The sequence below is a fragment of the Molossus molossus genome, unplaced genomic scaffold (assembly GCF_014108415.1).
Source record: "Molossus molossus isolate mMolMol1 unplaced genomic scaffold, mMolMol1.p scaffold_m16_p_1, whole genome shotgun sequence".
Classification (NCBI taxonomy): Eukaryota; Metazoa; Chordata; class Mammalia; order Chiroptera; family Molossidae; genus Molossus; species Molossus molossus.
In genome coordinates this window covers 171,549,629-171,576,214 of record NW_023425344.1, presented here as the reverse complement: position 1 = coordinate 171,576,214, position 26,586 = coordinate 171,549,629, and the positions used below count along the sequence as shown (strand labels likewise).

Sequence of the window (26,586 nt, the reverse complement as noted above, 5' to 3'; positions counted from 1 at the left end):
CACTTTGAATTTTCTTTCCTTGAGAATAACTTTATTTTATGGAAAAGAGATTGAGTTTATAACACCAAATATTAAGGTGGGTTTCCATTTTTTTAATACAGATTACTTAATCTTATATTCTCTTTCCAGTAGTTTATACACATTAATAACTAGCATTGAAAATAATGTTAAAAATACTAGTTATTGAATGTAGTTGTTTTCAAGTGGTATTACACCTACTGATTATCCACTTGGCATCCTGGTTATGTCACTCATTCAGCTGAGTGCCTCCTATAAGCCAGTTAGTTGCAGAGAAGGGGGTGGGATTGGGGGAACCAATGAAGACTTAACCCTTCAGAGGCTCACTGTTAAATATTGAACAAGGTGCAATGATAGCATAATGAAGGTACTTGTCATTCACCACTTCAGAGTAATAACAAAGTGGCAGTTTATCTGACCCAGACTGGCCATCTCTCTGCCCAGTGTGCTATTTACAAAATATGGTATGAAACTTAATTTTGAAAATATTCCTAAATGTGTGTTCAGAATCTTGAGATATCTGTATGACTTTGATTTATAACTAAATATGAGTAAGGAAAAATGGGGCATATTTCAGACAGTGCTGCTCTTAAAAGCCTATTCACAAACTTAAAGAGCTTTTAGAAATTAATGGTTATTAATAGCCATCAAAACAGCATTAAGCTGTCAATCTTAAATGATCTATATAAAATACAGAGAAACTTGCAACATACAATGGGCCTATTATGGAACTTTGTTGTCAATGAACATCTAACAACTAGTTTGTTTTTTAACTGAAATTTGAAGGATTTGTGAAAGATAATTAAGAATCTTTGGTTACATGGGCTCATGGTGTGATGGTTCATGGCATATGCTAGATATCTTTTTAGTCATGAGTGTAAACTATATAATTTAGTGCTTAAAGGAATAATCATAAGATTATGTAATTAATGTCATTGTAAGTTATAGTTTACCAGTAGCTCTAAAACATGCTAACCTGACATTTTCCTTCAATTTTTTAACTTCGAAATAGTACCTCCAACTCAGATAGTTATCCAGTGAAGGCATGCATATCTAAAGGTGATATGAATCTTCTCTCCCTAGAGATGCTATATCTAAAAGAAAACTAAAACCTTTTCTGATTACAGTAAAAGGAAGATGATGACTTATGAAGGTTTGACGTTTCTTGAATTTTACTTTATTTGTCCAAGAGTGGCCAGTTTGTATTGTTATATAGTTATACACTGTGCCTTAAAATTTTATATTTTTATTTATGCAAATTATAAAATTTCCCATGAATGCATTAAATGGTTCTGTCTTATTTTTAAGTCTCTTTCAGTTTTTCTTCCTTTCTACCCTATTAATATTTACTGTTCCCTCTGGATCATAGTTCATGATTCTTTCCTCTTCTAAACTACACATAATGTAATTGAGAACCTTTACAGTGAATTAAATTCTCTAACAACAATCCTTACCTAACTGAAGTTAAGTTTTATAAAATGTAACCCTGATATCGGTTAATAAAGCTAGACAAATTTTTTATACCAATGATTTTAATTAAAACAAAATATTAACTTGAATACTTTAACTGAAACATCCTATTAAAAGAAACATCATATCTAAATACTTCTAACCCAGAAATGAATGGGGAAGCCTGTAATCTTGATATACATAATAATTCAGAATATTCAAGGTTAAATGACCACATTATAATGTACACTATCCTTCAAATATTCAAATTCTTAATGATTAAAGTCAGAAATAGTTCATGAAAACTTCCTTTATTCCTAAATATTACAGATTTAAAGTAAACTCCTACCTTCACCAAATCACACTTGTCATATTTGAGCCAAGTGGAAACAATTTATTGCTTCTAATTTGGTCCTATTGCCTCCAAACTGTTAATTCCCAATAATGAGAACATTTGCTGTGTTCTATAGGCATGTGAAGTGTTTTATTTAGACAATTTTTAAGGAATCTGCTTCCAAGGTTTTACATGCAGCATTCAAACTTATGTTAATTAATACAGTCTAGTCTTTGAGATCATGTATCATCAAGGTCTGCAGAGTTTTCATTGTCATTTGCAACAAGGGCTTCTCTGTTCTCATAAGTCCAGAAGCCATTCAGATCAATTAGAATGGTGGTGACTGTGTCTCCTTGATTACTGTTGATTAAATCCTGAAGAGAAATTTTCAAAGGATCCTTTGGTTTTACCATGTCAAAGATTTCATCCTACAAGAGAGAAAAAGACTGTGAAATCTGATATATGATTCACTCAATTTTTATCAAAAAGACCTAAAATTTAGTATTTAAGTTTACGTAAAATTTTTGTTGCCATTTTTTCTTTTCCATTCAACAGATGTACAATCACAGAATTTTACTGGAATATTCCTTAGGTATGTGATAACTCAGAGAGGAAGAAATTGAGGCTCAGAGTTTAAGCTAATACAAGGTATGTAGCTAATTAATAGCTAAACTGTCTAATGCAGTGTTCTTTGAGTACACGTTAACTAGTTATACTTTCATTGGTGGTGAATCAAAGCCTTGAGTGCAAACTCAAATGCTTCAGAGCCAAGATTATGACAAGATTTTGACAATAATGATGTCAACATTTTACAGTCGACCTAGGATGAGGATGGGAGGATGAGGGGTTGGTATCAAAGAATTAGTCATCCAAAATAACACTAAAATTGTGCTAAAATTTACTAGAATAGATGGAAGAACCTTTTCTATATTAAGAAATGTACTATATAAAAACTTACAAGGAATTAGTACATGTTTTCTAATCTTTTAGCAGTAAGTAACTCTGTTTAGTATCATTAAAGGAGGCATCAATTACATTTTCAAAAGTTTAGAACAATTCAGGTAAATGGAATGTATGAACTTTTACTCTTATTATATTTGGGAAACTTCCTCTTCTGGGCTGGTGGCCATTTAAAATTAACTAGTTCTTAACTTGCCTATTGCATAGTTTAAAATTTGTCTCATATTAAACCAAAATCGCCCTTTATCTTAATGCTTGGTTAAAATGGAATGAGTTATTTTATTGCATTACTCAACTTGAACCTAAATTGATATTGGATACTCCTTGTTTTTCATAGCTAGGGAAAGTCTCAATACTAAAGTGCTAAGCAGCAGCATGTGTTTCAGACAGTGGTAGTTTTCATAGTAAACGATTGATGTCTCCTTAAATAATACCAAAGCAAGCAAGCCCTTTGAAGTAGCAGACTAAAAATGTGGCCTGACCCAAAATAGTTCCCAAGTTAAAATTCAGTTTACAATAGAATAGTTTGCCAAAGGATGCAGATCATATTGATGCTCTTAATTTTCAATCAAAATAAATGAATGCTTTCAATGAGAACACAAGTGTGAAAATGCTAAAACCAAACTTATAAAACTCATTAGTTGAAGTGTGGTCTCAATTTCTAATGACTTAAATATCATTGGAACAAATAAGAGCAAATACTTGATTTGGTTTCATACTTTATAATTCATAAGTTGCTTTCATATAAAATTTCATTTAATACAAATGGTTATCTGGTGTTATGTAAATTAATGAAAAAAGTAACCTTGACATCTTGAAATGAAACAGGATCTTGTCCATGGATTTTCATTAGTTCTTGTATGGCCTATATTTAGCAGAAATAAATCTGTAAATAAAAGATAAAATACAGAACAGCGCCCAGCACCCACCCCACCCCCCAACCCCCTGGCCTTTTAGTTCCACTTACTTTCCTGTCAGACCACAAGCCTCATCATTTAAACCACTCTTGCCAATATTCTCAACATCCTTGACCTTGTTTATCACACCCACTCAGCAAAACCTAAACACTGGGTCAGTGTAACAACCTTCAACCTTTCTAGACATACACCTTAGGTACAGAGAACTTCAGAAAGACAGTATACAAGACTACAGATTATTGCTACTACATAGGAATGGTGTCCAACCTCAGCTGAGCCTTTAATGTGGTCTAGCAATTATTCTGTTATGACCTCCCATTACCCACAAACGTTCTTCATACCTTCATCATTCTTTTTTTTTTTTTATCCTCACCCGAGGACATTTTTTTCGCATTTATCTTCAGATAGAGTGCAAGGGAGAGAAGGAGTAAGAGAGAGAGAGAGAAATATCGATGTGAGAGAGACACATCGAGTGGTTGCCACCCACAAGACCCCAACTGGGGCTGGAGACAAACTGCAACCAAAGTACTTGCCCTTAGCGGGAACCAAACCCGGGGCTCTCTGGTCCACAGGCCCACACTTTAACCACTGAGCAAAACCAGCCAGGGCCATACCTTCATCATTCTTTAAAATACCCAATCCAGCACCTCCCCTCCTACTCCACACTTTGCCATCTAGTCGTCCCTCGCCACTTCGCGCTTCAACTTTTGCGGCTTCACTCTATCACGGTATTTTCAAATATATTAATTAAAAAGTTGATCAAAACAGTGAAAATAATACAGCTTGTGCTTGGTTGTCTGAGTCCATTATACACCCCTGTATAACAATTAAAATTATTGTACGTATGGACTGTAGGCCTATGTATTCGAGCACCCCAGGAATAATCCTTCAACACCAGGTGCAACTGCTAGTCTGGGATGGATTAACTATGATAAACGAGGGACAACTGTACTTGACAGAAAGAAATGGAGGTAAATCTCCCTTGATCTCTTCTCTTTTATAAACTTTAACAAAATAATACCGAAGTACAGTTGACCCTTGTATGCAGCAGGGGTTAGGGGCACTGACCCCCACATGGTTGAAAATCCAAGTATATTTTTTGGCTCCCTAAAAACTTAACTACTAATAGCCAACTATTGACTAAAAAGCCTTAACAATAATATAAACAGTGGATTAACACATATTCTGTATGTTATATGTATTATATACTGTATTCTTTTTTAAAAAAATGTTTTTATTGATTTTTTAGAAAGGGAGAGACAGAAACATCGATGTGAGGGAAGCATCTATTGGCTGCCTCCTGCACAGCCCCTACTGGGAATCGAGCCTGCAACCCTGGGCATGTGCCCTGACTGGAAATCGAACCAGGACCTCTCAGTCCATGGGATGACACTCAATCTACTGACCCACAGTGGCAGGGCTACACTGTATTCTCTAAGCTAGAGAAAAGAAAAATGTTAAGAAAATCATAAGGAAGAGAAAATACATTTATAGTAACTGTACTGTATCAGTACCATAAGTTTATGTCACATGTTTCTAAGATGAATTGTCTATCATTACCTACATCTATATTGTCTTATACAAAACACTGTATATGTTGATACATGTTATTACTAACTTTAGACATCAAAAATGAAAAGATATGAAAAAAATCATTTATTTCCAGGTATAACGATTCATGTATGAATAACAAATTAGTAGCAATATAATTGCTTTATGGTCACGTAGTAATGATATGACTTCTTCGTGGTAGTGAGGAAATCTCCAAAAGAATTTCAATATATTGAAAAAAATCTACATACAAGTAGACACACATGGTTCAAAACCATATTGTTCAAGGGTCAACTGTACTGTCATCCAGTCTGACAAACATTTTAGGTGAGAATCAGTCACTAGAAAATGTGAAGCTTAAAATACTTTTTTTTTTTTAATCCTCACCCGAGGACATTTTTCCATTTTTTTGTTCAGGTAGAGTGGGAGGGAGAGAGAGGAACAGAGAGAGAGAAACATCGATGTGAAGAGACACATCGAGTGGTTGCCACCCGCACAACCGACCAGGGCCGGGGACAAACTGCAACCGAGGTACGTGCCCTTTGCGGGAACCGAACCCAGGTCTCTCAGGACCGCAGGCCGACGCTCTAACCGCTGAGCCAATCCGCCCAGGGCTTAAAATACTTTTTAAAAAAATTTATTTTTAGAGGGAGAGGGAGGAAGAGAGAGAGAGAGAAACACCGACGCGAGAGTAAAACATCAATTGGCTGCCTCCTGCTTGCCCCCTAGCAGGGCAAGTAACCTGACCAGCTCAGGGCAATGCCCAAACCAGTTGAGCCACACCAGCCAGGGCTGAAACTTAAAATTCTTGGTAAATAGTTAACTAAATATGTTCCAAATGCCTACTCTGTGTGGGGTACCACTGATACCTGAGCATGCACTGGGGAATTCTTTGAAGATGATGAGACTTTTAGCATACTTTCAGCTACTAGAGTAGACCTGGATGGTACAAACCAGAGTGCACCATTGAGACCCAGTTTTATCACTAGGATATTGATGTACAAAGAAAGGCTCTATGAACAAATAGCCCACGAGTGCAGTGTTCGGTAACTTTTTTCCTTAGCCCATACCACCAAGCCTAAATAAATGGATGTATGAAATATTTTCACTGTATTTAATAAATAAAATTTAACATTCTGAAAATAGAAAATACTATAAAGAAATCTTTATGAAAAGGGGTTGAATGTTTAGTTACTAAAAAATGTATTTACTTGGTTTCCCTAAAACTGAATTTTCATTTAATAGGTCTGCCTAAAGTGGGGACATCCCTGTTATGGGTTGGTATTATCTTTTCAGATTAGCCACTGACTTAAGCTCACTTAAAAAAAAACGTTTTGATTGATTTTTAGAGAGGAAGGGAAAGGGCAGTAGAAACATCAGTGAGATAATCAGCTGCTTCCTGCATGGGGCTGGAACCAGAAAGCCATGCATGTGCCCTGACTGGGCATTGAACAAGCAGCCTCTTGGTGCATGGGACTATGCTCAACCAACTGAGCCATACTGGTCCAGCTAAGCCCACTTTTTTTTTTTAAATCCTCACCCAAGGATAGTTTTCCATTTATCTTCAGATAGAGTGTGAGAGGGAGAGAGAGAAACATTTATGTGAGAGAGAGACATCAGTTGGTTGCCTCCCGCACAACCCCAACCAGGGCCAGGGACTGAACTGGAACTGAGATATGTGCCCTTGACCAGGAATCAGACCCGACTCTGGTCCTGGGGCCAATGTTCTAACCGCTGAGCCAAACCGGCCAGGGCTCCCACTTTTTAAAAAATGTATCCTAGTACTGGAATTGTAATTTATCCTAATATTTGCAATCTCTACTACCTAGAAGATCATATTGGAAAGCCTTTTAGGGAATTTAACATGAAATATATACTATGAAACTCAGAAACCAGATGAAGTTATTTTATGAGACTGAGATGCTGCCCACTGAGCTAAAAAGGTAACTGAGAGGCAGTTATTTAAAAAGTACCAACAATGTTTTAAATGGAAAAGAAAACTCCTCTGCGTAAAAATGATTTATGCCAAAGATGTGAAAATGTTTTTGCTAAAAATATTCTGCTATTGATCTTAACCATATGTAAATCACACGGTCTTCTAAAAACTAGCTATAGAAATGTGGTGATGGAGTGGAAAACTGTACAAAACTACTCCATCAAGTGGAAAAGTCACCACTCAAATTGAATGATTTGTCTCAAAGGCTGGACATTCCTACTTTTACACCTTATGCATCTGGATGCTTATAAGACACAATCAGATCTCATTCCACTTCAGAGCTCATTATGTTATTATCTGAGACCAATTCAGGCACAAAATAAGTACTTCAGCAAATCTGTTTCACACTTAAATGCAGACCACAATTCTAGCCAGTTCTTACATTGTTTTTATTTTTTATAGCACAGCAATGAAAAGAATCTGTAACTACCAAAGTCTACAAAACTCCTGTTTAATTAAACCTTCTGTAGGATTTTACACACTAGTTTTTGGTCACTAAGAGCACAGAATTTCTCAGCATGTTTGTATCTCCACTGTCTAGTATAGCTCCTGACATATATTTAACACCTTTTAAGTATTCTACATCTAATTAAATCAGTACTGATTTAGCCCATTTATTTATATATGTATTTTTAGACTCAGAGTCAATTCTTTTGTAAATCTTCACCCAAGGGTATTTCTCCATTTATTTTCAGACAGATTTGGGGGCGGGGGGATAGAGAGAGAGAGTGAGACATCGACTGGTTGCCTTCCACATGACCCAGACCAGGGCCCAGGACCGAACTGAAACCGAGGTAGGTATCCTTGACTGAAATCAAACCCAAGACTCTGGTCTGTGGGCTGACACTCTAACTGCTAAGCCAAACCAGCTAGGGCTCATTTATATTTTTTTAAAAAGAAAAAACAAAACTAAAAATAGAATTGATACCCTTCTGAAATCTGTTAATGTAAATCTTTTTCTTAAATTTAGACATCACAAATTAGATAAAATAGTCACTGAGTAGGTATTTTATTTTTATTTTTTTAAAGAGAGAGACAGACAGACAGACAGACACACACTGATTGGATGCCTCCTGCATACCCCATTCAGTGCACGAGGTAACACCCAAACCAACTGAGCCCACACCACTCAGGGCCCTGAGTAGGTATTTTATAATTTTTTTTTTAATCCTCACCCGAGGACATTTTTCCATTTTTTGTTCAGATAGAGTGGGAGGGAGAGAGAGGAAGAGAGAGAGAGAAACATTGATGTGAAAAGGACACATCAAGTGGCTGTCACCCGCACGACCAACCAGGGCCAGGACAAACTGCAACTGAGGTACGTGCCCTTAGCAGGAACTGAACCCAGGTCTCTCTCGACCGCAGGCTGATGCTCTAACCGCTGCGCCAAACTGGCCAGGGCCTGAGTAGGTATTTTAAACTAAATGGCATATGTAACATATGTTAAGGAACAGTAACTCATTTACACAAATGAGACTTACCCTAAAGAAGTAATTAAGGGAAAAGACATTCAGATATCCCTTGTTCTCAATATCAAGCAATTTGAAAATATATTGCAGTGCTGCAGGTTCTTTTCGGTTTTCTAATGCAAGAACAAAATCCAGGTAGGTCTTATAGTCCTATAGAAAAGAAAACAACATTCTTTAGAGAACATATTTGAAATTAACTTTTCAAGTGAGTATCTAATAATGTGAAGCTATTTTGCAATCAAAGTGGCAAGTTTTTAAAAATATGAAATGAGCCCTGGCCGGTTTGGCTCAGCGGTTAGAGCGTCGGCCTGCGGTCCGGAGAGACCCGGGTTCGGTTCCCGCTAAGGGCACGTACCTCGGTTGCGGTTTGTCCCCGGCCCTGATTGGTCGTGCGGGTGGCAGCCACTCGATGTGTCCCTTCACGTCGATGTTTCTCTCTCTCTCTCCCCCTTCCTCTCTCTCCCTCCCACTCTATCTGTACAAAATATGGAAAAATATCCTCAGGTGAGGAAAAAAAAAAAAAAAATATGAAATGACAAATCCATTTGTATACTTAATGTTGGTTTCTAGGAATTCTATGTAGCAGTTAATCTGTACAGGACAGTTTTGGGGACACAGTTCATTTCTTATGAGGAGATTATCTGTTAAACCATAATTTTTGAAATTATGGTTAAACCAGCTTTTGAAATGAATTAAACCAGCTTTTGAAATTAAACCAGCTTTTGAAATGAATTAAACCAGCTTTTGAAATGAATAGGATAATGACTAAACTCATATATTGCCATTAAATTTACATGTTTATTTCAGTGTGGTCATTCTGAAAAGAATTTTTATCTGGAATGAATAGAAAAGTATATTTAAATAGCTGTTTAGATATATTATTTAATAAAAGTTTTAAATCTAGTCACAGGTAACTTTTTCTGCACAGTGAAAAAAAGTAAAATACTTGGGAGAGTCTCACTTAGAAATTTATATTCTTGGAAAATATTTTTGTTAGGCTAAGATTAAGAATTCCATTTTGTGCCCTGGCGGGTTTGGCTTGGCGGTTAGAGCGTCAGCCCATGGTCCAAAGAGACCAGGATTCGGTTCCCACTAAGGGCACTTATCTTGGTTGCAGTTTGTCCTCAGCCCCAGTTGGGGTCTTGTAGGTGGCAACCAGTCGATGTTTCTCTCTCACATCGATGTTTCTCTCTCTCCTTCCCTCTCTCCCTCCCACTCTGTCTGAAGACAAATGCAAAAATTGTCCTCTGGTGAGGATAAAAAAAAAAAAAGAATTCCATTTTGCTTAATTGCAGTATAAAGAACTAGGAAGATGTAGCCTCGTTATGGTCTTAACTCCAAGCAAAGTTGTTGCTTCTGATTTTCTTTTTCCACCACAAGTCATTTGTAAAGCTCCTCCTCACTGTCTACTGTAAACAACTATGGGAGTCATAGTTTGTACCCTTTTCCCCTTTTACTTTGCAGTTGGCTAACAATGGTGTTATTTAGAAAACTTCTATTAAGCCCTGGCTGGTTTGGCTTAGCAGTTAGAGCATTGGCCCTTGGACCAAAGAGTTTCGGGTTCAATTCTGGTCAAGGGCACGTACCTCGGTTGCAGTTAGTCCCCAGCCCTGGTTGGGGTTGTGTGGGAGGCAACCAGTCGATGTATCCCTCTCACATCGATGTTTCCTCTATCCCCCTACCTCCCACTCTATCTGAAGGTAAATAGGGAAAAACAATGTCCTCAGGTAAAGATTAAAAAAAAGAAGAAAACTGCTATTAAAGCTAAATGATAAATCCTAGAACCATGATTCTCTTCTGACAGTATGACCATTTCTTAAGCAACATAGTTTGGAAAATTTATCAACATCCTTAACACACACATTTAGTAGTAAGAATGGTAATTTTAAAATACTATTATAATTTTCTACAATATAAGGAGAGGTACATGTTAGTCAGTCTTTAGCTACTAATATAGTCACTTATAGAAAGTAATACAACTTGATTCTTACATTAAAATAATGGCATATATGGTACTATATCCGACCTGGTTTTGATAATTTTAAATTTTTTTTAATCCTCACTCAGGACATTTTTGCATTTACCTTCAGATAGAGCAGGAGGGGGAGAGAGAGAAACATCGATGTGAGAGACACATCGACTGGTTGCCACCCAACCAACCCCAACCGGGGCCGGGACCAACTACAACTGAGGTGCATGCCCTTAGCAGGAACCGAACCTAGGACTCTCTAGTCCACGGGCTGACACTCTAACCGCTGAGCCAAACCGGCCAGGGCCGGTTTTGATAATTTAATGGATGAACTATCTATATGAAAATAGCAATAGGATTTGCCAATTTTTCAGATTTGTATTTTACCTAGGCCACACTCCTTTATAATAGGTACAATGACAATGAAATGAACAAAATATTAAAATTTTCTATTTGCCCGGAATCCATAAGGCAAGTTATATTGTAGAGCAATTTTACCTTAAGATTAAAGGCTCTGAATCTCAAATAATGTGATCATTTCATACATTTTAAGATACTGTTACACACTGATATAAAAAAAATGCTGCATCACGTCAAGAAAAAGGCTTTTGAAAATTGTAGGAACCTAAACTTTTACAGCTTGTCAAATTTAAACTACCATTTCTCCATCATAAGTGAGACACTCCTGGAAAACACGATCTAAGAAGACATTGGTCATGGTTGCTGTTCCGTATCGGGAGAGTTCTTCTTTACTGAGCATGCCATTGTGATCCTTATCAAGATTCAAATACTGGCCTTGAGAAGAAAGACAATAAAAGACACTCATGACCAAATAAAATTCAAATTAAATGCAAAAGAATAAACACTAACAAAAAGTTCTTTTTACTGGTTAATATTCTGATTTTCAAATTAAGATACATTAAGGGTAGTGCCCTAATATCATCTATCCCTGCAATCTCTATCAGAAAAAGTGTTAAGCCAGAACCAGTCAAAGGAAACCCATGAAGGCATGGTCTTTGAACTTATCCCTTACATCATTATTTGTTTTCAGTCTGCAACCTTTTAGAACTTCCTAGGATTCTAAATTAGATGGCAGTAGAGGTCAACAAAAAGCACTGAAATGCTGGCACTTAAAAGCAGGTCAAGAGTGCCCTGGCTGCTGTGGCTGAGTTGGTAGGAAGGAGCATCATCTCATACAACAAATGGTCCTGGGTTCAATTTCCAGTCAGGGCACATACCTGGGTTTTGGGTTCAATCTCCAGTTAGGGCTCGAATGTGAGGCAACTGATTGATGTTTCTCTCTCTTCTCTCTTCCCCCACCTTCCTTTTTCTAAAAACCAATTAAAGAGAAAAAAAGAAAAGAGCAAACCAAACCCTAGAATACCTCCCTCTGTAGACCCTAAGAGCAGCATTTTATCACAGTACAAGACCATAGTTGATGTTCATAATGCTGAGTCAAAAAGAATCAAACTACAATCTGTATGTTCTACTAAAGAGAAAGTATAATAACTTAAGAAAGAGTTACAAAAATTTAAAACATTGGTATTAAAAGCCCAGCCAGTGTGGGTCACTGGACTGAGCATCCTCCCATAGACTGAGAGGTCCCAATTCAATTCCCAGTCAGGGCACACGCGCAGGTTGTGACTTGATCCCCAGTGGGAGACGTGCAGGAGGCAGCGCCAATTGGAGTTTCTCTCTCTCACATAGATGTTTCTATCTCCCTCTTTCTCTAAAATATTAATAAAAATATATTTAAAAAATAAATTTTAGCCCTGGCTGGTTTGGCTTAGCGGTTACAGCGTCAGCCCGCAGACCAGAGAGTCCTGGGTTCAGTTCCCACTAAGGGCACGTACCTCGGTTGCAGTTTGTCCCTGGCCCCGATGGGGTTGTGTGGGTGGCAACCACTTGATGTGTCTCTCTCACATCAATGTTTCTGTCTCTTCCTTCCTCTCTCCCTCCCACTCTATAAAAAAATAAAATTAAAAATTAAAAATATAGCCCAGCTGGTGTGGCTCAGTGGTTGAGCATTGACCCATGTACCAAGAGGTCGCTGGTTCAATTCATGGTCAGGGCACATGCCCAGATTTTGGGCCAAATCCCTAGTGGGGGGTATGCAGGAGGTGGCCAATCAATGTTCTCTCTCATCTATGTTTCCCTCCCTCCCTCCTCCTCCCTGTCTCTCTAAAATAAGATCAATAAAGAAAAAATAAATTTAAAAAATAAATAAATTTTAGTAATCTAGAATACTAGATCTAGGGTACTTAGAAATGTCCTTTGAATGCCAATTAACTAAGGAATGGATAATTCAAACTTTGGCATTATGACAGGAACCTACCATATACCCTTAGGGCAGAAGGAGCAGAAAACCAGTTTGTTTCTTGACTCTCCTTGGACAGTTCCTCATCCCTTAACTAAATGAACACAGAGACAATTAGAAGATAGCAACTGTCAAGTGATACATAATTTATAAGTGGTTTAAAAACATTTACCTCCAATAAATCATCTAGGAAGCTGCATGCTAAAATATCTTGAATTTTTATCTTCCCTTTAAAGAACATAAAAAAATACGATTACATTTTAAAACAAGAGCAAGTCAGTTTTATAAAGGTATTATTTTACAATAACAATCACACAACTGATATTTTAAAGCAAGGGTGGGGAACCTTTTTTTCTGCCAAGGGCCATTTGGATATTTATAACATCATTTGAGGGCCATACAAAATAATCAACTTAAAAAGTAGCCTGCTATATTTGGTCAGGCTAATTTGGTGAGGCCTGTGATGTTAGCTAGTATTGATTTCAAGGGCCTTATATGGCCCACAGGCCAGATGTTTCCCCATCCGTTTTAAAGCTGCTTAGCTCCTATGCGCCAAAGTCTTTATTATACATTGTTATGAAAGGAGAGATGTGCAGGAAATATTTAATAAAAATCTCTACCTCATATGTCTACCTATATACCCCCAAATACATAAATCTAATAGGTAAGTTATTTCCAAAATTACACTGATTACATATCTAGAAGTGGCATTTAAATTTCAATCTATCTATCTTTAACTGCATGTCCCCTCCTGGGGATCAAGCCTGAAACCTGGACATGTGTCCTGACTGGGAATCAAACTGGGATCTCTCAGTCCATGGGAGAATGCTCAAACCACTGAGCCATAGCAGCCGGGCAATTAAAAAAACTTTTTATAAAGCATAATTCTCTAATATCTTACATATCAGGATAGCAAATTATATCAGAATAACTGGCTTCTTAGAACTGAAAAGAGCCATAGATTACCCAGTTCATATTTCATTTAGTGAGGAAGAAACTGGCCTGGCCGGTGTGGCTCAGTGGTTGAGCATTGACCCATGCACCAAGAGGTCACCGGTTCAATTCCCGGTCAGGGCACATGCCCAGGTTGTGGGCCAAATCCTCAGTGAGGGGCATGCAGGAGGCAGCCAATCAATGTTCTCTCTCATAGATGTTTCTATCTCTCTCTCCCTTCTTCTCTCTCTAAAATAAATAAAGAAAAAATAATTTAAGAAAAAACAACAAAAAACTGTAAGAGGTTAGGTGACATTCTCATTGTCACACAGCTGTTTATGGTTGGTGCAAGCAAATCATAAAAGATCTTTATATATTAATGGCAATGACATGTTAGGAAAATAAAAAATGATATTTCAAGACTTTTCTCTAGTTACTGAATTTTTAAAGAAATAATATATTATATCTAAGAGAGATAAGATTTTATTTTACCTGTTCTTAGAGGGTCCAAAAAGAAAAAGAATTTCCTAACAGCTGTACAAACATAAAAGGAATAAAAAGATTTTTCCAGTCCATCTAATTGTGGCAAAGTAGGGATGAGTTCCAATATATAGTTTTCTAAATCCTGAAAAAAGAAAACAAAATAAAACTTTAAAGTGTTAAATGTCTGTTCTTGTTTCTTAATTTGATACTGGAATATAATTTCAGTCCTAAAAATTATTCAACCATTCAACATTAATACTATATTAATGACGTAATAAATTCATAAGTAGCTTAGTGGTCAAACTATCTGTTAAATCTGTTGTTACTAGTTTGCTTTTTATTTAAGTTTTAACACATTTTTGAATCAATGATGCATTCTACATAGTTCCAAATTCAAAAGGAACAAAGTATTCATTGAAAAGTCTCTCTCTCACCCATTTCCTCTTCCCAGAGGTAACCTACATTATCAGCTTCTTTTTTTTTTTATCCTCACCCGAGGGCATTTTTCCATTTTTTGTTCAGATAGAGTGGGAGGGAGAGAGAGAAACATCGATGTGAAAGGGACACATCAAGTGGCTGCCACCCGCACGACCAGGGCCGGGGACAAACTACAACTGAGGCACATGCCCTTAGCGGGAACCGAACCCAGGTCTCTCTGGACTACAGGTCGACATTCCAACCACTGAGCCAAACTGACCAGGGCTACATTATCAGTTTCTGATGTATCTTTCCAAAGATAACTAACTGATGCACATACAAGCCAATACATACATATATATATGTATATTTCCTTTCCTCTTTTACACAGGAGATAGCAGCATACCATGCAAATTCTTCTGTATTTTGCTTTTATCACTTGTCAGTCATTTCACATTGGCTCTCAAAGAGCTTCTAAAAAGAATTACTATGGGCTCCTGGCTGGGGGTGGCTTAGTCAGAGGAAGCATCATCTCATATACCAAAAGGTCATGGGTTCGATTCCGTCAGGGCACCTACCTAGATTTTGGGTTCGATCCCTAGTCAGGGCACATAGAGGCAATTGATCTATGTTTCTCTCTCTCTCTCCCTTCCTCTCTCTAAAATCAATAAAAACATATCCTTGGATGAAGATTTAAAAAAAAAATAGCTATATATTATTTCAGATGTACTATAATCTAGTCTTCTATTGATAGACCTTTAGGTTGTTTCTAATCTTTTGCAACACTAAAAACAATACTATAGTGGCTAAGCAAATTTTTCATTCATAGATACAGAATAAGAATAGGATATAATTTCTGTAAGTGGATTGCTGGATCAAAACATAAACACATTTATAATTCTGATAGTCAATGACAAACTGCCCACCTCTCCGTATAGGCCACATCTACTTTACACTCTCACCACCAATGTGAGGGCTTTATTAACAGTTCCCAAATTATGCCCAGGAGTGCTGCACTAAACTCACAGGGGTGCAGCAGGGTATGTTAAATTTTTGAGGGAAACAGCAACATCTGTTGGACACTGAATGAACTATGGCTCATGGTAGTTCACATTTTCAACATTAGTTTAAAATATATATTCCCTTTGCCCAGCCTGTGTGGCTCAGTGGACTGAGCATCATCCCATGGGCTAGAGGTCCCAGTTCAATTCTCAGTCAGGGTACATGCCCAGGTTGCGGGCTCGATCCCCAGTGTGGGGCATGCAGGAGGCAGCTGATCGATGTTTCCCTCTCACATTGATGTTTCTATCTATCCCCTTCTCTCTCTCTAAAAAAAAAAATCAATAAAAACATATTTAAAATAAATACACACATATATATGTATATATATTCCTTTTTTTTTTTTTTTTTTTTAATCCTCACCCGAGGACGTTTTTCCATTTTTTGTACAGATAGAGTGGGAGGGAGAAATAGGAAGAGAGAGAGAGAGAGGGAAACATCGATGTGAAAGGGACACATCGAGTGGCTGCCACCCACACAGCCAACCAGGGCCGGGGACAAACTGCAACCGAGGTACATGCCCTTAGCGGGAACCGAACCCGGGTCTCTCCAGACCGCAGGTGGACGCTCTAACCGCTGAGCCAAACCGGCCAGGGCTATATATTCCTTTTGATGACATCAATCTTAGCAAAGCTAGGTTCATGATGGTTGCTGTAATAAAGCAAGTGCCACAGGAAAATTAATGTGAAAGAGGAACTGAGGATGACTGTGTTCAATCTAATTCCCAGGTTGAGTAGCTGTACAGTACCCCCTTGGCACACACATTCCATTAGTAATCGATCTTTAAGAATGAAGTAAAAATAGTTTTTAACTTAAGTATATTATTCTTTTCAAATGGCTAACAGAATAAGTTTAATGAATAGTTCCATTAAATTGTTTAGAACTAATTAATAAATGGAACTGAACTATTTCTTTTGGCCTACAGGCATTATGAAAAAACTACTGATACAATAAGGGTACTGTGAACTGAAAAAGTTTGGGAAACCATGGCCTATTTCACATTTCTTCTTTAAAAAAGCATTGTCAGTTTTTGTTTTTTTTTAAGATTTTTTAATTGATTTTTAGAGAGGGAGGGAGAGGGAAGAGAGAGAGAGAGAGAGAGAGAGACATCAATGTGAGAGCAAAACATCAATTGTGGCTTCCTAAAATTATCTTGCTTATAATTTAGTGTCTACCTTACCACTCTGCTAGAAAAAAAAAACACCATAAGAGTAAGGCTTAGAATAGTGCTTGGTACAAATTGCTCACTAAGTGCTTACTTACTAAGATTTAGTAAGTGGATGAAATTATAGATGTTATTTCTGGATACTGCTGTCTTTTATTTATTTGTTTTTAATCCTCACTTGAGGTTATTTTTTCCATTGATTTTTAGAGAGAGTTGAAGGCAGGGGGAGAGTAAATGGGGAGGAGAAGGAGAGAGAAACATTGATGTGAGAGACATACATCCATTGGCTGCCTCCCACACAAGCCCTGACCAGGGCTGGGGATTGAACCTGCAACCCAGGTATGTGCCCTTGACCAAGAAATCCAAGCTGAGACCCTTCATTTCAGGTTGATGCTCTAACCACTGAGAAACACCAGCCAGGGCTGGAAACCACGGCCTTTGAATGAAGAAGACACAAAGTCTGGTTTCAAAAGGCAAAGTGCCCAGAGTAGAAATATTTATTTCTTTTCTTTGACAGAAGGGAACATTATTCCCTTTTAAACACAACTACAGAAATAATAGTTACTTATCTCTCCCCTCCCTTCATCCCTTTTTCAATTTTTGGAAAGAGGCAAGAAAAAGGAAGTGTGTCTTTTTTTTTCCCTTATTGATTTTGAGAGAAAGAGGAAGGGGGAGGGAGAGAGAGAGAAACATTGATGGAGAGAGAAACATCAATCAGCTGCCTCCTGTACACACCCCAACCAGGAATTGAACCTGCAACCTGGGCGTGTGCCCTGACCGGAAATCAAGCTGGCGACCTTTCGGTGCATGGGACAACTCTCAACCAACTATTGAGCCACACCAGCCAGGGCAAGGAAGTGTGTCTTGTAAACCAACTAACTGCTGATAAGAATTCTCAGAGCCACAGAACTACTCCAATATCTGATCTGACTAAGTATCAACAAATGGCTAATATGTCTTCCTTCCTAGAGAGAGATGGATAGAAGCAAGAACTTTTTTCTTACCTTTCTTTTTTTAATCCTCACCCAAGGGTATGTTTTTAGTGATTTTAGAGAGGAAAAGCAAGAGAGAGAGAAAAACATTGATGTGAGAGAAACATCTATCACGTTGCCTCCTGCACACATCCTGATCAAGGATGGAACCTGCAACCTAGGTATGTGACTTGACCGGAAATCCAACCCACAACCTTTTGGTGTTCAGGTCAACGAGCCACTTGGCCAGAGCAAAGCAAGAACCTTTTATTGTCAAGTTGATCTGAACCTTAAAGTTCAAGAATTGTAATGTGTCCCTATAAAGGTTTTGTTTTTTATTATAAAGTTTTTTTTTTCCTTTATTGATTTAGAGAGAGAAAGTGAGAGGGAGAGAGAGATAGAAACACAGAAACATCAATGAGAGAGTGCATTGATTGGCCGCCTCCTACATGCTTCCCCTGGGGATCGGGCCCACAACCTGGGCATGTGTCCTGACCAGGAATTGAACTGGCAACGTCTTGGTACATGGGTCGATGCTCAACCACTGAGCTACAACGGCCGGACTAAAGATTTTTTTTTAATAGTTTATTGATTTTTAGTGAGAGAGGAAGGGAGAGGAAGAAAGAGAAACACCAACGTGAGAGCAGAACATGGATCTGCTGCCTCCTGCACACCCCCTATTAGGGATCAAGACTGCAACCCAGGCACATGCCCTGACCAGGAATCCAACTGACAACTTCTCAATGCACGGGTAACACCCAACCAACTAAGCCACATAAGCCAGGGCCCTAGAAAGGTTTTTAAGTGTAAATGTTCAGTGTGAGCTAACATTCTATATATATAAATCTGGATAAAACAGACTGCAACAAATTATAAACAGAAAACAAACTATAATAAGGAATTTGTGTTTAAATCTTATATTTGAATATTTATTTGATTACTTAATCTACTTCATATTTATGCTTATCTCCCTTCCCCTTTTCCTGACAACCTTAAAAGCACTCTATATTTAGGGGGAAAAGCCTGAGCTTAAAAGAAGCATGTCCATATAATTTAGATACCTACACTTAGAAGAAACATAGCCATTTATTTATTTTTTTATCCTCACCCGAGGACATTTTTCCATTTTTTGTTCAGACAGAGTGGAAGGGAGAGAGAGGACGAGAGAGAGAGAGAGAAACATCGACGTGAAAGGGACACATCGAGTGGCTGCCACCCGCACGACCAATCAGGGCCGGGGACAAACTGCAACCGAGGTACGCGCCCTTAGCGGGAACCGAACCCGGGTCTCTCTGGACCACAGGCCGACGCTCTAACCGCTGAGCCAAACCAGCCAGGGTGAAACATAGCCATTTAGACCACGAGACTATAATTCTGTTGACAACTTGGCCTAACTACATTCATACCTAATGGGAAATAAACAGCCTCTTGATAACTGATGTTACAACCCAAACTAACCTATAGGTGAGAAAATAGTCACATTATTTTGCTCTTATATATTTCCTAAAAGAAGAAAAATTCCTGGCTCTTACATTTTAAAACAGTCATACACTGATAACACTCATGAATAACTAAAAGTTTTTCACTGTTTCTTCAATGATTTTAATCTTACCAAAACACTACATTCTTATTTTCTCCTGTCAAGTATTTTTCTTTAAAGGCTAAGGAAAAGAATCTAAAAAGGAATTTTGTGGTCAATAAACATTTTAAAAGGCTTTTAGTAACATGTTATTTGTAAAAACAGAGAAACAAACAAAAATAAGAATCATCTGTAATCCCAACACCAGTGATAACTATGAACATTTTGATGTCTCTAGTATTTATTAAAGTAGATTAATACTTACAGATTCCCGAAGGTATCCTTGTCCTGCAACATCATATAAACTGAGTCCTATTCTTGTTTGATGAAGCCACACTGACAATAAACAAGAAAACAAAATGTAATTACTAAGAGCTATCCATTAGCATGTATGTGGACAAAAGGAGATACAGAGCTAGATTAGAGAAGAAAGCTAGTAACTCTGAACATCTTTATTCTTACACATACTGATTATTTGTTAACTCCAAAATTGTTCGAAATAAAGCAAACATACCATAGAATTAATGGCAGGTATCAACAATTCTGTCAAGCCTAAAGTAACAATAAAGTCGATGCCCTTGAGGATATTGTTCTTTACTTATTAAACTTGGTGTTCCACCAAACAAGGACAGTGAGTGTAATGTTATGCTTTCAATGAGCTGCTTTTATTCTACTGAGGTTAATTACTGCCACCAAATATTAGTTAGAGATGGTACACATAGGACTTCACAGGTCATTATGGAACGTACAAGAATCATAACAACTCTAAGTTGTTTGGTTAAAATTCTTTGAATCTGATGCTACCGTTGTAAGTTTGAAACTATCCTCTCAGGCAACTCAACCCACAATATATTGGTGAAATAAAATTACCATGGGATTAAAATGATTTCAAACACCATACATTAAAACTCTTGGTTTGAGTTTTGATATATCTAGTTAGCTAGTATCTTTAGGATACATGAGGTTTTTTGTTTTATTTGATGAACTCAAATTTATGGCAGAAAAATCTCAGCTCTCCAGGAGAGAACCATAACAGGAAAAAAATCTTGGTCAAAAGACAAATTCTGCTATTCAAACTTATTATAAGAGTTGTTTCACATGGAAGGGATACTATAAAAGCACAGACCAAAAACCTACTTGATTCCCAGATAGAAGGAGCACAATGAAAATGAAATCACCTTTTCTCATGACATAATTAAAAAACTGCATGATGGAAATTCTTCCATAAGAATCTGTATGAAGGAGTTTAGCAAAGACTTTTGCTGTGAAAAACTGCCTAAGGAAAAGGAAATAAAGATTAAAATCATCTGCCAACATAACATAAAAATGACTTCTATATAAATGAGCAAACAGTAGCACAAATTCAATTAAAAATCAATGTGGTGAGCCCTGGCCGGTTTGGCTCAGCGGTTAGAGCGTCGGCCTGTGGTCCTGAGAGACCCGGGTTCGGTTCCCGCTAAGGGCGCGTACCTCGGTTGCAGTTTGTCCCCGGCCCTGGTCGGTTGTGCGGGTGGCAGCCACTCGATGTGTTCCTTTCACATCGATGTTTCTCTCTCTCTCTCTCCGTTCCTCTCTCTCCCTCCCACTCTACCTGAACAAAAAATGGAAAAATGTCCTCAAGTGAGGATAAAAAAAAAAAAAAAAAAAAAAAAAATCAATGTGGTGAAAAAATCAGGGAGAACTATAGTTCAAAAACATCATCATAGCCCTGGCTAGTGTGGCTAAGTGGTTAGAGCATTGGCCCACACATTGAAGGGTTCAATGCCCAGTCACAGGTTTGATCCCTGGCCCCAGTCCGGGCATGTTCAGGAGGCAACCAAACAATGTGTCTCACACATCGATGTTTGTTTCTCTCTCTCTCCCCCTCCCTCCCTCCTCTCCTTCCACTCTAAAAAATCAATGGAAAAAAATATCCTCAGGTGAGGATTAACAAAAATATATATATATAGCCCTGGCCAGTTTGGCTCAGCGATTGAGCGTCGGCCTGCGAACCAGAGAGTCCAGGGTTCGGTTCCCACTAGGGGCAAGTACCACCAAAAAAAAAAAAATATATATATATATATATACACACACATATATATATGCATGTATATATATAATATATATAATTATAATATATAGTCATATATCTTTGCATTCTATTGTCTTAAGAATGAAGGCCTATAGTATTATAAACCATATTATTTCTTTTAATAACTTTATACCAATGTAATTTTCTTTTCTAAATAATTTTATTAAACTTCATTAATAACTCAAATATGACTCAAATTATCACATCATTGACTTAAATTCTCATTAACATTTGAGGCATTTAAAATGCTTAATGTTCCCTGGTTGGTTTGGCTCAGTGGTTAGAGTAGACCGAAGGATCTCAGGTTCGATTCCCAGTCAAAGGCACATATTTGGGTTGCAAGTTCAATCCCTGGGCCTAGTCAGGGTCAAGCGGAAGGCAACCAATTGATGTGTCTAACATCGATTTTTCTCTCTCTCTCTCTCTCCCTCCCTCCTCCTTCCACCCTCTCTCTAAAAATCAATGGGAAATATCCTCAGGTGAGAATTAACGAAAAAATAAATAAATTACTTAATGCAACATATTCCTTTATTAAATATAGTATTCTTACTTGCACTTTGGTCCAGCTTTTTCACCAACCTTCAAAAAATTTTCATAATTAATCATTGCTTCCTCTCCAATCATAGGTGGTGTCTGGTGCTTGTCCAGCAAAAACCATAAGTTCTTAGAAGAATTGCAGAAATGGAGATGTTATAATTAACAGAACAAAATTTAAAAACATAGGCAAATATGTTATTTACATTAAAATTATAGTCTCATAGCAGAGTTAATATTAAGATGAATCTCATCCCCTATTATCCTTCTGATTAATAACAATAATAGATATATACAGTCCTCTTTAATCTATATAGCTATATGCTGTAGATACTGGTATGCCTACTTTACAGATGAGAATTAAAGCACAGAAATGTTAAGTCCATTGCCCAAGATCACAGAACAGGGCTGGGATTTGAACCCTTGCAGTTTGACCCTACAGTAAGGAGTTCTCAACTTTGGCCTCCCATTAGAATCACCTAAGGAATTTAAAGAAAAAAACTATCTTTGGGAGACGGGCCCACACAAGCTCTACAGCTGATTCTGGTGGGAACCATCTTTCCAGAGCTGGTCTTTCACCCACTCTGCAGGCCTGAGATCCTGTATGATATAAGTAGCACGAATAAGAAATGGCTAGTATCCATATATGTATAACCAATGGACACAGTCAACAGTGCAGTAAAGGCAGAGTGGGGCAGGAGTGGGGAGGAGGATGTCAGTGGAGAAAAAAAGAAGGGACATCTATAATACTTTCAATAATAAAGATAAAGTAGAAAAAAAAAAGAAATTGCTAGCATCTCAAGCAAGCTTTTATTCCATTCTTACCTGTAATTCTTCATTATCTAATAGTTCTCTGCTTTTCCTTTGTAGAAAGACAGCTCTGGATTCCTCTCTTAATTTCTGTAGTAAGACTTCATCTTCAGCTGGCAGCTAAAAATACATTGTAGTTAATTCTATACTTAAATTCTAGATTATTGGATTAAGTAAAATGTATTTGGGCTCATAAAACAATTATGTATTCCATTGTTTCAAATTATTTTTTCTTTCTCAATTTTAACTTCAAGTCATCATTCATTTAAAAAGTTCTTTTAAAAAAGATCCACAGAGAATTCAGTGACCAACAAGACCAGATTCTTAGAAAAAGCTAACAGTTTAGCCCAAGTTTCATTTTATATTCTCAGAACCCTGTTTCCACTGTAACCAAACATGAATATAGTAGTAAATTAGGACTATCTGAAGATCCAGTCTTAGAAAATTATGCCTTTGGAGACTGGATCATCTTACTTCTTGGAGATGGTCAAGCCAGTGTCTATTACGCTGGCCTCTAAGGCAGACGGTCTGCCTACTGGGGTGATTTCCATAAACAGGGCTTTATGACTTATACCAACTCAACTTCAAACAATTTTTTTCAGGATTTCTTCTTCCTTTTCTGTATCTTTGCCCCATTAAATGTAGCTAAGTAACCTGTGGTTCAAATGGGAGGTTATGGTTTTCACCTTTCATTTCCAAGAACTAAGATGCCACATCTCCCATCAAAAGGAGTGGAGAAGGAAGAAACATTTGGAGGTGAGGCTGAGACTAGGATCGTACTCCAGTGGCTAGTCAAGCAGCTAATCAGCCACGGGGGGAAAGGGGGAGGGCACTAGTTACCAAAATTGATAGGTGCTTTCTTTGAAGCAGTGGAGAAGAAACAAGGCAAAGAATGTGCCACAAATATATTCATCTAAAATTCCAAAGTTAACTTTTCTATAGTGGTTACATTTTATATAATAATACTAAATTAGGTCTTATTCTTTTCAGTCACCTTTAATTTTAGCTGGAAAATTTTTTTTTAATATTCTTAATTGATTTTTTAGAGAGAGAGAGGAAGGGAGAGGGAGAGAGAGAGGAAAAAAAAAAAAACACATTTATTTGAGAGAGAAGTACCAATCAGTTACCTCCAGCTCGATTCCTGGTCAGGGCACATGCCCAGGGTTTCAGGCTCAATCCCCATTAGGGGGCGTGCAGGAGGCAGCTAATCAATCTCTGATGGATGTTTCTATCTCCTTCTCCTCTCTCCCTTCCTCTCTCTCTAAAATCAATAAGGGGAAAAAAATTTTTTTAAAACAAACATATTTTAAAAAAGATATAACCCTCTATTTATAAAATAGTCTCATCTCATTTTAGAAATTGCATTTTATTTATAAACTCTGCAAGACATTTGCTTACATACTACTTACCCTATAATAAAACCGGGGAATGGTCTTGTAGAATTCATTTGTGTTTTTTCTACCTCCTTTCCATTCTGAGTAGTATTTGGTAAATAAATCCATTTCTTCATCTTTTAATTCTTGTTCACTTTTTTTTCCTGGTAACAAAACAGATTACGGGGAAAAAAAACACTTAAAAAAATCAAGCAATACTTTTCTCAGGTCATCTATCTACTATAGTCTAATTATAGTGCAAAAAAAAAAAAGGCCTTTACAGTTGTGCTTAGACACTAAACATTTATATTCACTTTCTTGAAATACCAAGAATCACTATCTTCCATTGAAACAGCCTCCCCTACATCTTCAAACGTTTTCAGCTGTTCCCTCTACTTTGTTTTTCATCTTATACTTGTCTCTTCTTCAAGTCACTGCCTCCCTTATAGACCTCCGGCATGGTCCTAATTCATTTAATCAAAAGTATTTACTGAGCACCTACTACATACTAGAACCCTGTACTAGACACTGGTGCTACAGTAGTAAGAAAATAGGCACAGCCCTTGACCTCATGAAGTGTCAGCCTCGTGATCACTGTTCCTCTACCTAATGTAAACTTTCATCTGAAACTCACATATATAGATACTATTACCCTCCAACCCGCCTGCTGCAGACATGTAACTATATCATTTAGCCAATTCCTCCACACTTGTTTGTAGACCATGACGACTGGTGCACAGCGGCCTTCACCCCAGTGTCCTGCAATCATCAGGGAAAAACAGACATTTACATAGGTGACTGTGACCACTTAACTCTGATGGCTTTCATCTCTGTGTCCCTCACTTCCATGGCAAGACCACAGATCTTATTTGCTCCTCTCCTAAAATCTTAAACTCTAATATACTCTCTGATACTTTCTCTCTCTCGTTTATTCAAAACCTCAGTACCATAATACCTGCAATTCAGCCTCACCGAGACCTTCAATTCTATCACCTAGTTTCTCAAAAAGTTTATTTTCCTTTTCCTGGTCTCATTTCCTTCTCAACATGCTTGTAGCTAGCTCTTCCCCTAAACTCCTCTTATGCCTGCATTTCTGCCACATCTGTCATGGTACTTTTTACCCTTGGCCCAATCTTATCTAACTTGTTTACCATGGCTTCAGTACTGTTGATGAAATGGTAAATGGGAACAAGTGAGGTTCTTTGATTGCTTATACTTTCTCCAATATCTATGTATACAAGTTCATCAGCTGAAGGTAAGGAATAGATAGGCCATATTGGAACGTTGGAGGTTTGGGAGGTGAAAAGAACTGCCTTAGAGTGTAGGACAGTGAATGTCTAGGGAAACACGGAAGAGGTGTAAATGAATGACTGAAACACCTACTTCAGGTTGGTGGACAAGTGAGACGAGGTGTCGTGGTGCCGTTTTTTCTCCAGCACTTCAGCTGCCGTGGGTGCAGGTGTGAAACAGGAAAGATAGTTTCAACCAGGTTGGTTAACAAGCAAGTGTAAAGGATGGGGAAAGGGACAAAGAAAAGTGGATTATGAAATCTAAAATAGGTAAGGAGGGAGGTGAAAAGATCGATAGTAAAAAGGCGGTAGATTCAATGGATCGTAGGTTTTGGTGGGATCCAAGAGTTGCTGGAGCCAGGATTCTCATTCCTCACAAATCTACTTTGAGACTGTGAACTTCTCATTCCCGCAAATCCTTTCCCAGGGAAGTAAGAGTCAAACCCCTCTGGATGTCTAAACCACACTCCACTCCGCCTGCTTCGTCCGGCGCGTTTTCACCGAGCGGAGCGCGCGGCTCCCAGTGCGGCTCCTCCCACCCCGCCCCCTCCTCCAGGAGTTTAGGGCCGGCCTCGCTCTGCGGGCGGCCCTTCCCAAACTCACTGTTTGGAGCGTTGTGGGGCGTCGCTAACCGCCGGCGAAGAACTTCTTTCCAGTCCATAATTGACTCCCGCGCGGCAGCTCGGGCATTTGCTAGCCGCTACCCCCGCTGCCAGCTCCGAGCCCACCACCACTTAGCCTCGGACAGGCTGGGAAGGCCGCTCGGCCGCCATCTTGGACCCGGGCGGACGTCGGCTCAGGGGGCAAAAGCGAGGACTGTAGTCACTGCGGAGAAGGCGGCGATCACGCCAGTCGCGGGGAAAGCACGCGTGGAAAAGGTGGAAAATAATGTCCGTAAGGCAGCTTCCGTATTTCACAACGC

The 26,586-nt window shown here is 38.1% G+C and overlaps 2 protein-coding genes across 6 annotated transcripts in view; one reads left to right on the top strand and one right to left on the bottom strand.

The window, feature by feature from the left end:
- FAM177A1 (family with sequence similarity 177 member A1) overlaps positions 1–4,568 on the top strand; it is a 23,655-nt gene extending 19,087 nt beyond the window's left edge. The window contains exons 6-7 of one of the 4 annotated variants that reach the window (XM_036252402.1): positions 2,357–2,449; positions 4,534–4,568. In XM_036252402.1, the coding sequence (XP_036108295.1) occupies positions 2,357–2,401 (45 nt within the window). In that variant the 3' untranslated portion in view covers positions 2,402–2,449; positions 4,534–4,568. Of the gene's footprint in view, positions 1–42; positions 1,299–2,356; positions 2,450–4,533 lie in introns of those variants that run through there. The other 3 variants (XM_036252408.1, XM_036252423.1, XM_036252415.1) reach the window with 3 other exon arrangements.
- Positions 1,907–26,586, bottom strand: PPP2R3C (protein phosphatase 2 regulatory subunit B''gamma). Of its 2 annotated transcripts, XM_036252374.1 has the most exons (13): positions 26,268–26,575; positions 24,412–24,539; positions 23,018–23,122; positions 22,209–22,321; positions 20,766–20,863; positions 19,853–19,923; positions 14,406–14,538; positions 13,153–13,208; positions 12,999–13,074; positions 11,322–11,458; positions 8,707–8,844; positions 3,567–3,626; positions 1,926–2,229 (listed from the first exon to the last, which is right to left on the bottom strand). In XM_036252374.1, the coding sequence occupies exons 1-13, from the start codon at positions 26,323–26,325 to the stop codon at positions 2,041–2,043; spliced, it is 1,362 nt and encodes a 453-aa protein (XP_036108267.1). In that variant the 5' UTR covers positions 26,326–26,575; the 3' UTR covers positions 1,926–2,040. The 2 variants fall into 2 exon arrangements, with proteins under 2 accessions (XP_036108275.1, XP_036108267.1); XM_036252382.1 differs by lacking the exons at positions 12,999–13,074; positions 13,153–13,208 and having other exon boundaries at positions 1,907–2,229; positions 26,268–26,586.

Coding starts and splice junctions, on each gene's coding strand:
- PPP2R3C (XM_036252374.1), bottom strand. CDS start 26,325: ATGGACTGGAAAGAAGTTCTTCGCCGGCGGTTAGCGACGCCCCACAAC. Junction 13,209..14,405: donor TTTGGACCCTCTAAGAACAG/GTAAAATAAAAT, acceptor TGTTCTTTAAAG/GGAAGATAAAAATTCAAGAT. Junction 11,459..12,998: donor TTCTGCCCTAAGGGTATATG/GTAGGTTCCTGT, acceptor TTTCTTCTCAAG/GCCAGTATTTGAATCTTGAT.